The sequence below is a fragment of the Mastigoproctus giganteus genome, chromosome 1, assembly GCF_048544385.1.
Source record: "Mastigoproctus giganteus isolate SK-2022 chromosome 1, ASM4854438v1, whole genome shotgun sequence".
Lineage (NCBI taxonomy): Eukaryota > Metazoa > Arthropoda > Arachnida > Uropygi > Thelyphonidae > Mastigoproctus > Mastigoproctus giganteus.
In genome coordinates, this window is record NC_143575.1 from 254,180,303 (window position 1) to 254,193,666 (window position 13,364).

Here is a 13,364-nt window from a genome sequence, read left to right on the forward strand (position 1 = left end):
TGTTGTGCATGGAACACTACTGTACAAATTGGAGCAGTATGGTATTAAGGGTAAATTGCTACAATGGATAAAGGGTAGTTTAGTGGGAGAAGACAGAGTCCCCCCCCAGGGTTCGGCACTGGGCTAACTGTTGTTTTGTATATTTCTCAATGATATTGATTAAGGTATTGATTATATCAGGCTTAGTGTCAAAGTTTGCAGAGGATACAAAGGTTGGCAAGGTTGTTAATGACAGTAATGGCAGGGTGCTACTGCAACAGGATCTAGAACTAATCTCTCTCTTTGTCCTCCCCGACTCTATATCAGCCATAATTACAATTATACCTTTCCAATACTACCTAGTTTTTATTAAATCAACCAGCATTCCAAGTCTCCTTCTCAATCCCTTGCCCATCACTTTCCTTTCAATTAAATGCTAGAAGTAACCCCAGAGAAATGTACCAAACTGTGTCGTACTGAACTTAGTGTGGTAAGTTTGAGAAGACACCGAACTTAGTGTCTTCTACCAAGAAAGGCTTAAGTTCTGCAAATTGCAGCAGCTGGAGACTATGCACCTGCGAGGTGATCTGAGTGAGGTGTACAAGGCCTTGAATGGGTTGAGCATGCCGAATTCTGATGGGATTTTTCTGCTGGCTCAGATTACAAACCCAAGGGGGCATAAATTCAAATTGAGGAAAGACAGTTGTAGAATAGATGTGCAGAAATTTGCCTTTAGCCAGCAGGTGGTTAATTGCTAGAACAAACTTACATCTGTCGTCGTGTAAGTTGTTAGCTTAAATAAATTCAAGGAGGAACTGGACAAACTTTTAGAAGGAATGGATGTGTGAAATTGTTTTTTTTTTTTTTGCTGATGCTACATAAGCTCATACACTTGCTTTCTTGCATCACATGCCTCCATTATAACTACACTGTTAGCAAGACATTTTTGGATCCAAGTTTATAATAACTCCAGCACATTCTCAAAGTTTGGCAGGAGAGTAATCAAATCATGTGTATAATTTAAATCTGTTTTATTAAACAGCTACTAGCAGAACCCCTTGCGAAAATTTTGCAATTGGTAGCAGAGTTTTTCTCTAGCTGTCCTAAAGAAACATAGTGCATGTTTGGTCATGAGGAGGTAGGCCAGTATGCATCGAATCCTTTCTCATTTCTGTAAAATAAAACTATTCTTTCTTTTAAGGTAGGCAGTGCTAGTAGAGAAAACTGGCCCGTTTTGTAAAATAAAACTATTCAGATTTTGCTATCATTCAGAATTTTTATATTGTTCCATGTTTCTGCACACCTAGGAAGTAATACCTTCAATTTGAGACCAAATCAGTTAGGCCTATCGTACGCAATGGCTACAGCTAGCTGTACTCATTGCAAAAATTTTGCAATTGGCAACAGTTTTCCTCTAGCTGTTCTAAAGAAATGTAGTATCAATATATATGTGTAAATGTATTCAGGATCGGTATTTCAAAATGATCCTGAATATATTTGCAGAAACATGAAAAGGCATTTCTCCTTTGCTGCAAAGTATGTTCAATACGACCAGTCAGAGTAGCATTTTGACTGTGACATACTTATAAATCTTTAAATTACTTACTTTAAATAATCTCAAAATAAATAAACTCAAAGTTGATAATGATAAAATTATGAGTTCTGAATGTATTAAAGGTAACAAATGGCAATGTGTACGAGCTCACGTGGTGGGAACATATAGTGATCTGTGATGGAATCCTAACGATTAGTTCTTTCTTTTAAGGTAGACAGTGCTAGTAGAGAATTTTGCAATTGGTAGCAGAGTTTTATTATTATGTTCAAATCTCTTCAATATACCCACATTTCTAAACCATCTCTCCAATTTGCTCATTCAAGCCTCCTCCTCCTCCACACCTGAAAAACTTAAATTCTTCCAATATCCTCCTTCCTTCATACCATGTCTGAGCTCTAAAAAACATTTAACTAACCTCTTCCTTAAGGGAGAATGGATATTGAGTTAAATGTCTACTTCTGAAATGATATATTACCCATTACAATTCTAGTTCTAATTTTCTAACTTCTCTGATAACTTGTCAGCAAATGTTTTATCTCCTTGTAATTTACTCTCAACATCCAGTTATTTTCTTTTCACTGCTACCTACCATCATAATCTGAGTTTCATTCAAATTTATTTTCATCCCATATAATTCACAATTTTCTACAACAAAATCCACAAACTCCTCTTCTGTATCAGATATCAGCACCATATCTTTGCAAATTTCATTGTCAGGCACCTCCATAGCCAGGTGGGCAGGAGCAGTAGTGTATAGCACACGCTTCTTGATTAGACCGGGGTTCGAGCCCGTGACCACCAAATACAGAAGGTCAGGGAATGACCATCGCATATCCCCAGCCCGGATAATGGGTGAGGGTTGGTGTCAGGAAGGGCATCCGACCATAAAAATTTCATGCCAAAACAATAAAAAAAAAAAAAAAAACACACTGACCCCATATATATAATGGGAAAAGGAGAGGACAAAAAAAAATAATAATAAATAAATCTTTGCAAATTTCATTATCTGTTACAATTTTATACTCAACCTTTAATCTCCTTTCGCTGAACTCCTTCCATCCTCATCAATTCTCATTCTATTATAATGATATATATATATATATTGAACAGCTATAGGAAGTGACAACACCCTTGTTTCACCCAACTACCTGTTTGTGTTTTTCTTGTATTATTCACACCTGTTTTCAACATATCCACTGACCACAATATAGTGCAAAAGCTTTTGCTGTACTGGCAAAAAAAAAAAAAAAAAAAAAACCACCAAGTAAATAAAATACAAATTATAAGCTTTTCTCCCCACACAGGTAGCTATCCAGTTGACCTTTGAATTTATTCAAACTGTCAGCCTCGAAGGCAACTTGTTCCAGCAATCAATGACTTACTGGCTAAAAGAAAACTTCCAACAATCTAATCTAAACTTCAACTTATGATCCCTAGTTCTGGAATTAGGCGCCTCCGTAGCCAGGTGGGAAGGAGCAGTAGTGCGTAGCACACGCTTCTTGATTAGACCGGGGTTCAAGCCCGTCACCACCAAATACGGAGGATGCGGAAAGGTCAAGGAATGACCACCGCATATTCCCGGAGCAACATGGCCTTAGTTGCTAATGCTCCTAAAAACCAAATAACAACAACAACAGTTCTGGAATTCTTTATAAAAGTTAGAATTCCACCATCATTCATTTTACTAATTCTTCTCAGAGCCTTATAAACCTGATTGTTATTTCCTTTCACTAACACTCAATCATCAATCTATAACGTCAATCTATCACTGCAATCAAATCCTACATGTTGGTGGAATAGGACCAGGGTATGTCTACTAAGGTGGAGAAAAGTTGATGATACTGTACAGCAGATATAACCTTTTAAGGGCATAAAAGGTGACACTGTTGTACACGTTGGCACTAATGACATTAAGAGTAGGAGGTAACAAGTAGAGGGCAATGTTGAAAAAAATGTCAGGAGATAGGAGAGTTAAATATGAAAATGTCTGCAATTCTGCCTAGACATGATAGGAGAGAGTATATGATAAGAGCCTTGTCAATCAATTTGGCCCTGGAGAGATTCTGCAAGGCTCATGGTGTAGAATTCTTTTCAATGTAGTCTGTGCTTGTTAACAGGAGAAACTGCTTCTACAAGAATAGGATACACTTAAATAGAAAGGGTGCAAGAATTGTTGACACTATTAAAGCAGCATTAGGTGGGTCGGGAACTGATGGCTTGGGGGTGGGAGGGGCAGAGAACAACAGTTTAACAATAGCTGTAAGTAGAGGTTTAAGTGATTCTTGCACTGCTTCTACTGGAATGAGCAGCAGCCTAAAAAGCAAAGTGGTGAGGATTTCAAGGCCTGTTGTAAATCATCATGGAACAAGTAAACACACGGGCTGTATTAGGAGGTAACTAAAAGTAAGACCAGGCGCATTTATATTGCATGTATACCAAGTTAGGAGCACAGTAAATAAATTTAATGAATTTGAAGTATTGGTCACGTTATCAAATGCACATATTGTTGGGATATCAGAGACGTAGTGCACTTAGATATAAAGGTATGCAGAATTTGAATATGGGGAGTACAATGTGTATAAAAATGACAGACAGGATGGGAGAGAGTAGTGTTTATATTCTTATTTAAGAAGCACATAAAATCTAGGGCAGTGCATCCAGTCAACGGTGGGTAGCCAGCATAGTGTTGAGTCAGTTTGGTGTGACATAAACACTGGGAAAACAAAAATGTGAGTAGGAGTGTGTTGTACACTTAATGACTCTGATGAGTATGAGAACAATTGTACAGGGAAATAGACTGGGCCAGTAAATAAGAATGTCTTATAATAGGGGATTTTAACTTTCCAGATATTGACTGGAACGTGTGGGTTAGTCACTCGCAGAGTAGCAAGGCTTTTGTGGATTATTGGATAACTGTTTTTCCACAGCAGTGATTCTTCATGCATTACGAATCTGCAGATAAAAGAACCACTTGGTGGTAGTCATCAGTGTATTAATGTAGGTTTTACTTAAAGAAGTAACTACCATCAAAGGGTAAAAGGAAGAGTTTTTCCTTTTGTAAAGGTGAATATAGTGGTATCAGACATTTTTTAAAATCTATACAGTGGGACCAACTAATGATGTCACCAATAACAAATTCTAAATGGGAAGCACTGAGGGAAATAACTATAGAAGTTACTAAGATTTTCATACCAACTAAAAAATACTGTTCAAGATTTAAACCGAAATGGATGTCAGATGAACTAATGAGACATGTGACAGAGAAGCAAAATGCATGGAATGCATATAAATTATCAGGTGATAGAGAAGCCTATGGCAGATATAAACTAGTCTGCAATCAAGTCACAAAGGAGGTTAGGCACACAAAGACAGATTATGAGAAATCTTTGGCAAAGAAAAATTGGAAAGACTTCTTTACTTATGTAAATGCTAGAAGGAAGTAAAAATTCTGTAATACCCTTTGTTAAAGGGTATTACAGAATCCTTTAGTTCCCTTTTAGAGCTTGACAAACTTCTTACATCAGCTTCCCTAAAGAATTCCTCACGTGTGAATGTAGATGAAAAATACCCATTCAGTGTGTCAGCAACCTGAGCAGGATCACAAACAATTGAACCATTAATATTGAAGATGAATCACATTGGTCCATTCAACATTGATGGTTCAATTGTTCATGATCCCGCTCATGTTGCCGACACACTGAATGGCTATTTTGCATTTAAAGGGTAATCGTGTCTGAACAATTTGAGTGGATACTACGATGCAGTGACAAAGGAAATGGATGCAAAAAATAATTTTAATATCACATACTTGGATTTGAGGAAAGCTTTTGATACTGTTGCAAATAAAAAGCTGCTGTACAAATTAGCACAGTGTGGCGTTAAGGGCAAGTCACTGCTATGCATAAAAGGATGGTTGAGTGGGAGAAGAGTGGTTATCAATGGACACTGATCTTCATGGACTAATGTTATTAGTGGATTCCCTCAGGTTCCGATGCTGGGTCTATTGTTGTTTTTAACATTTATAAATGATATTGATCAAGGCATATTAGGCTTAAATCCAAGTTTGCAGATGATACAAAGTTGGCAGTGTGCTTGTAATGAAGGTATGCTGCTGCAACAAGATCTAGAAAAATTAGGCAGATGGACTGAGAAATGGCAATTGAAATTTAACCTTGACAAATGCAAATGCCAACTGTGTGGTACTATGCTCAGGGTAGTGGAAAATGAAAAAGACCTGACATAATTGTGCAGTCCGATATGAAGTTCTCTGAGCGGTGCAGACAGGCTGCCAGGACCACTCATAGGGTTTGTCCACGATATACAAAAAATTTTGGTAGCAGAGATAAGAAGGCGATTATCCCATTGTATAAGGAAATTATCAGGCCACACCTTGAGCATACAGGTCTGGAGGCTTCCTTTCAGAAAGGATGTAGAGCTGCTGGAATGGGTTCAAATAAGGGCAATGAGATTGGTGAGGGGAACAAAGGGTTCCCTCTTACCATGGAAGGCTTCAGTTCTGCAAATTAAAATGTCTGGAGACAAGACATCTCACTCAGATCACCAGCCAGGTGATCTGAGTGAGATGTTTAAGGCTTTGAAAGGATAGGATTCTTCCTCTTACTCAGACTATGCACATGAGGGTGGCATAAATTCAAATTGAGGAAGGATAGTTGTAGAATAGATGTGCCGAAGTTTGCCTTTAGTCAGTGGGTGGTTGTTTTCTTGCACAAACTTCTGTTGTTGTGGAAGTGGATTGCTTAAATAAATTCAAGGAAGAAATAGACAAACTATAGGTAAAATGTTTTTTTTTTTTGGTTGATGCTGCATAAGCTTGCCCTGGTGCATCATTTGCCACTATTAATACACTTTTTATAATTTACACTATCAAATGCTTTTTCCAAATCCACAAAGAAAAAAAAAAATTCATCTCTATATTCCTTTATCAAAATACTCATTATTTCTGTTGCATTCCTCTTCTTTTCTAAATTCTCTCTCTTATCATTTCCTCAACATCATCGTTACTGCATATAATATCAAACTAGTGATTCTACATTTGATTATATTCTTTTTGTTGTTTCTGGAATCATAACATTAATCAAAATCCTCAAAATTTAATGAAAGGCCATTTTTCCTTCTCATATATTTGTCTACATATTTTTGTTGGATTCCTTATCTTTGCATTTCCTTTGGTATCCCATGAAGTCCAACTGGCTTTCCCTTCTTCATTTTTTTTAATGCAGCTCTAACCCTGTTTCAAGTGCTGTCAAACCCATATTCATGGCTTTTTGGCTATTCTTCCAATTAAAAAATAATGTTATAGATTAAAATGTTATAGATATAAAAGCAAATACCATGCTGGAGGAATTAACACTGATGTATTTCTAACAGATATTTAATTTTTTTGCTACTTGGTATATGCACCTATTGCCCTCACCATGTCTGTCTGTCTGCAAGTAACAATTTGACTCTCAATGGATGAATTTTCATTAAATTTTATATTCTGGCCTTTTAAAAAATATTTGCTGAACCATTCCAAATTTTATTAAAACCAGACAAACAGAAATCTGGCAATTATTATTTCTATACAATTTGTATGTGAAAAATAAATTCATAGATTAAATGTAGTATCATTAACTTTAGACAGTAGCTGCATGCTTTTTTGTGTATTCGTGAACTTGGCGTTGCTTGAAGAGATATATATTATAGAGAGAAAACAGAGACAAAAAAAAAAGTATAAGGGAGGAGATTAATAAAGATTATATAGTGTAATTAAACTCGATGAACATAAAACTACAGCCACTCCACGACTTACGTAAGGGTTGCGTTTCGTGGAACTCTACGTAAGTTGGAATTTCCCTAAATGCTTATGCAGCACCCACAGCTATGCATATTGAATTTGATTGAAGTAAAAAAGAAATGTTTGACGAACATGTAAATAGAATTTATTAAATTTTTTTTGTCTCATGCGCAGGAAAAATTAAAAAAGTGTACAAAATTACAAAAAGAGAGAGGAGACAGGCATAATTTCAACAAGTTTTACCTTTTGAGTATTGTTGCCAGAATAACTCTCCGGCTGATAAGCATGCCACTATGGAAGTTGAGGGCTGTGGACATTTAGAAGGGGTTTTTTCCAACACATCACAAAATTTCTCTGCAGCTGCAGAATCAGCACTGGCAACTTCATTGCATAGTTTAATGTTTTGGAAACCAGCGTGATACTTGAACCTATTAAACCACCTGTTGCTTGCCACGAACTTGGCTTGGGGTTCACTGTACTTCTCCTTAATATCTTCATAAATACTCCTTACTTTTGCTTGAATGGCCATTGGACTCAGGGGCACTTATTTATGAATCTGATTTTCCATCCATATTATTAATAGCTTTTCCATCTTTAATATAGCACCATTCCATCTTCGATATAGCTGTTTTGTGATCACTGTTGATCTTAAATGTGTTGATCCTTTAACATGTTCTTTTATATGTGCAGTGTCCCTTAAATTAGCATTCACTGTTGAAGCAGCGAGACCTAATTCCATGAAATAGATGATAAACTTTGTCCTACTTCGTACTTCTTAATTAATCATCTTCATTTCTAAATCAATTTTGTTTTGTTTCCTAGCACTGCCACTTGCACTTTCTATTGGTCCCTTTCCCTCATAAGTAAATAGGATTCTTAAAATTTATTTATGTTTTTTATATAATTGAAGATTTCAGTGAAGGGGAACTCATTTCACCATAATACTGTAACTTAAAAACCCATAGAATTCCAGTTCTGTCTGTAAATTATTGTAAATGCAATAAGATCAAGTTTGTTACCCATTTATAATAGATTGCACTAACAGAAAAGCCCAATAAACCTGAAAGTGCAAATTGTTTTTATTGTTTTATGGTAGTGGCCTCCAGAAATGTGTTTTAGAAAAATATGACAAAGGCGTTCAAAATTGATTCTTATAATGGAACATATGATAACAAGGAAAGTGTAGTGCAATTTCCATTATAAAAATGACCTTTTAGAGAGATAAATAGCTTAGTTATATAGCAAAAATTTCAACTTCCGAGGTCTTGGAATGAATTACCAAAAAAAAAAAAAAAACCCAATGTATTATTGGGTTCATATTGCAATATTTTCACGATACCTCCATTTATTCCTACATGTTGCAAAATATGTTTCCACAACTTTTTTAAGTTTGCACCAGCTGGCAAAAACTTGCGTAAAGTAAGTTGAATTAAGTCAAGTATTACGTAAGCCAGGGAGTGCACGTATTGAGATTTATTAACTTCATATGTTCTATAAAGTTATAAGCTTAGTAATGATTGATCAAGTGATAACTATATTTATTTTTCACTTCTATTAATCACAAAAAAAGAAGAAAAAAAAAAAAATTGAATGTGCTTTAATGTAACATACTGCATGGATTAACTTTTTTCTTTTCTTTTTTTGGTGCATACAGTATACTCATTGCTTACCATACAGTTAAAAATGGAAAACAGGCTTACAAAATCCCTCTGCCCACCCCAAACACCAATACCTGTGTCTGCAGTCTAAAACAAATTTACAAGGGAGAAGCTACTCAGGGGAAATTCACAAACTATTTAAACTCAGCAGTCACAGAGGATCAAACCATGGTCAACTTGAACACATATACTGCACTGACTACTCAGCTGCTATGCAAGGACACCCAACATGGCTTTGTTAAGGGTACACCATGCTTAACTAACTTATTAGGCTATTTTGACACAGTTGCTCATGACCTGGATCTAGGGAACAACTTTGACAGTTTATTTGGATTTTAGCAAAGCATTTGACTTGGTTCCTCATGATAGGCTACTGTATAAGCTTGAATAGGTTGGGATTACTGATAAGATTCTAAGATGGACTGCTGGGTGGCTGCAGTGCAGAAGGCAGAGGGTTGTGATTAATGAATATTCTTCATACTGGTGTAATGTCAGGAGGAGGAGGATCCCTCAAGAATTGGTTCTTGGACCACTGTTATTTCTCATTTTCATAAATGACAATGACGAAGGGATTGACGGCATGATGTCAAAATTTGCAGATGATGTAAAGATTGGCAGAATCATTATGTTCAGTGCCAAGCAGTGATCCTTCAGGATGACTTGAACAGACTTCAAAGATGGTCAGAAGTGGCAGCAATGTTTTAATGTTGCTAAACGCAAGGTCTTACACATGGGGAATAGTAACCCACAAATAAATTATACACTTGGTGGGGTTGAATTAAAAATATGGAGGAAGAAAGGGATCTGGGAGTTATGATATGGGCAGATAGGAAATTTTCTGAACAGTGTAAACAGGCAGCCAGGAAAACCCATGGTGCCCTATCAATGATTTATCGAATGTTATCCTGTAGAGATATGGAGGTCATGATCCCACTGTATAAAGCAATTGCAAGACCACATTTGGAACACTGTGTTCAAGTATGAAGACCTCATCTGAAAAAGACATTCAGCTTCTTGAAAGGGTCCAAAGGTGGGCAACTCGAATGGTAAGATCAGCAGAAGGATGACTGTATGAGAAAAGACTTCGATAATGTTGGCTACGGAGCTTGGCAACTAGGCACCTCAAAGGAATTAGCAAAATGAATGAAGGTGGAATTCTCGCTGTTTTAGAGAACTAGGGTTCATAAATTAAAACTATAGGGTTTGAGGTTTAGATTAGATTGTAGGAAGTTTTCTTTTAGTCAGCAAGTTGTTGATAGCTGAACAGGTTGCCCTCGCAGGTAGTTGAGGCTGACAGTTTGAAGAACTTCAAAGGTCAACTGGATAGTAACCTGTGTGAGGGGGGGGGGAGAATATAATTTGTGTTTTCTTATCTACTTGTTTTTTTTTGCCAGTGCAGCAAAAGCCTGTGGCTTCCTTGCACTATATGGAAAATATTACTACCATGTCACAATGTATTATGGGTGGACAGGTACTATGTAACAAGTTTCCAAAAACAAAATACTGTAGCTTCAATTGGAGTATTTCACATAAAAATGGGGAAGGAATTAAAGATGTTGTTGCAAAATGTTATGGGGATGGAAAATGTTCAGACAACTTAAAAATGGCCTTTAACGTACTTCGATAGAGTTTTTTGTACCGATCTACCACTTGTCACCTATTTATAAATTGTGACATGGTAGTAGTATTTTCCATATAGTGCAAGGAAGCCACTTGATGTTTAACCTACTGGTTAGTAGTATATAGCACAATTGTGCATAATATTATTGGTTCGATAAAACTTTAGAACAGAATGCGCACTCCAGACTATCACTAGCCTGCTTGAATCTATCTCGAATTAGTGGTGTAATCTAACCTAACCTTTTTTTACTAGCCAAAAATGAAAGTCTATTAAAAAACCCACACTTCTTTTCCTTGAATAAGAGTGTCTCTCCACTGGTCAATCACTGCCTTCTTCATGCTGATAGTCTGGAGTGTGCACCCTGTTCTAAATTTAGCAAATAATTTATTATTATTATTTTTGTTGCATTTTGCCATTTTGGGAACAGTGTCCCCCCCACTTGTATTATTAGAACCACACTGTACTTGTAAAAACACTTGAATGCATTTATAACCCTTGTGTTTGCAATGATTCAGTTAATCCATGTAATATAAAATCTTTTCAAAAATGGAAGTAGCTTATTTTGAAAACAAAAAGAAGAATAAATAACATGTTATGTAATATTCAATTATTATTTCAACATCACAAATTTTTGGCTTGGAGTATGTGATTTATGTTATATTCTGGTTTTGGCAACATGGTAACAATCCTCTTGCGTCTTGAGATCTCACAAGCCTTATTACCTAATGATGTTAATTTAAATGTTCTGAAAAAACCAAAGGAAAATTTTAAAGCAAAATGTTTAAGTTCTCAAAAGGCATATCAACTCCTGCTCCCAAATAAACGTCAGTTTTAAATGATAAACTGTAATTATAAAAGTATATTGAGGCATCACTGAAATGCACTTTTGATGTTTCTGCTGTTGCTTTTTTTTTTTTTTATGTAAGAAAAATAGGTGAGACATTGATAAACCTATAGTATAGCGTTCTCAATTCCTACCATTCAAACCGAATCTGCTCCGATAAATTCGCAGTGATAAAAACCTGCTATTGGGAGCTGTTTGTCGCGAATTCTGTTCACCCGTTCCAATAGTAGTTGCTATAATCGGCGTAGGGTTTAAATAAATTAGTTAATTGGCCAGCACTATCTTTCAAAGTCGTGTGATAAAATATAAAGCATATGTACATAATGTGAGGGGAAAAAAAAAATCCAGGTATTGATCTACAAAAAATGGGGAAAATAATAATCACTAGTTCAGTCACAGGTCGGAGCGGATGCGCTAGGAATGCTGGGATTTTAGGACGCTATAATATAGGAATACCGAAAGATTAGCGCAAATCACTAATCACTTCATTTTATAGCTGAATAACAAAACTGGAATTCCATAATAATCCATCAAAAAATTAAGATTAAACTAAGCGTACCTGGTATTTGGGAGCATTATTTAATTGTGGATAATTCCCTTGACTATCTCCATTGTGGAGTAAATGATTGTCCACTAAATTCCAACCCCAGCTTTCGGAATTTGATCCTAATAATGCTACATACCCTGGGCACTGTACAGGAGCTTCTTTTGTAGCTAAACCTATGACGGCTACTGTCCCAAGAGGCCCTTCCCACCACACTTCCCAACAATGCCGCCCAGTCCTAAAACCAATTTTGCCTTTAGCGGCATCCGTACTTTGTGCCACTGGATTTCTGTGCAACGTGAATCCATTAGGTTTGATATAAATATTTCTAGAACACTCATTTGGGTCCCAAGCATGATAAAAAGCTCTGAGTTTGGCTTTGTATGTAGGTACACTAGATAGAAGGTCCGATTTCAATGCCTCTTCCGCCAGCTTTCGCACACAGTGCATTCTCCACACGTCATTATTTTCATCATTAAGTAGTTTATACCAACTTTTGCACACCAACGAACAATTCCTAAGATCATTTAGATCGAGATAGGAAAATATTATTTCTAACACATTGTGAGGTAGATTTCCCCACTTGGCCGCCGCCATGTTAAAACAAAAACTGACAAATCACGTGAAATCTCGCCCTTTAAAACGAATTCGACAGATGGCATTGCTGGCATCCGGTAATAAAGCAAACGTTGCCTCTTGTTATTTTGTATCGTGTGTTGATGTCACGAAGTGTAAATAACTTTGTAGCGTGCGTTTTGTGTAATTGTATTAGAGTAAAAGAGAACATTAACCATATACTGATGGAATTTATCGGACGTTTTTTGCCGTGTTGCTGTAATAAATGTGGACTCCGAAATGCTTGCATTTTGCTAAACGCACGGTTAAAACCGGTATAATAACAACTGAATATGCTAAATCATATATCTTTATCATACAGCAGAAGATAAACGTCGTTTCCGCAGTAGTAGTATTCTGGTGAAATCAGGAACTTTTATAGAAAATGAAAGTGTCTTAGAAGAGCTGGGCGTATAGCATGTTTATAAATATTACTAATTAAAAATTATCGTTGTATTTCCATCTTTTGCCATGAACTGTAGTAGATAACAAATGAAAATTTTTAAGGTGAGTATTGTAAAAAAAAAAGAGGGCAAAATGTGTGGGTGGACATAAGTCGAGATAATCATTAAACAGTGCTTAATTAAAAAAACTCTAATCATGTTTAGTTCATTTGGGATTTAAATATAAAGTTAATTTTTTTTTATTATTGACCTAAAATCATGACTGTATGGTTCTTATAGAGATGTACTGTAGCATTGTTATTATTATTACTCATTATTTCTCCCTGATTGGGGGGGGGAACCTCGTG

General features: G+C 36.2%; 1 protein-coding gene across 3 annotated transcripts in view; it reads right to left on the reverse strand.

Moving 5' to 3' along the window:
* The window catches only part of Fsn (F-box synaptic protein), a 156,983-nt gene extending 144,388 nt beyond the window's left edge, over nt 1–12,595 (reverse strand). For 2 of the 3 annotated variants that reach the window (XM_090385751.1, XM_090385747.1), the window contains exon 1: nt 12,014–12,595. In XM_090385751.1, the coding sequence (XP_090241877.1) occupies nt 12,014–12,595 (582 nt within the window). The remainder of the gene's footprint in view (nt 1–12,013) is intronic. The other variant, XM_090385758.1, reaches the window with a different exon arrangement.
* Nucleotides 12,596–13,364: the final 769 nt, after the last annotated feature.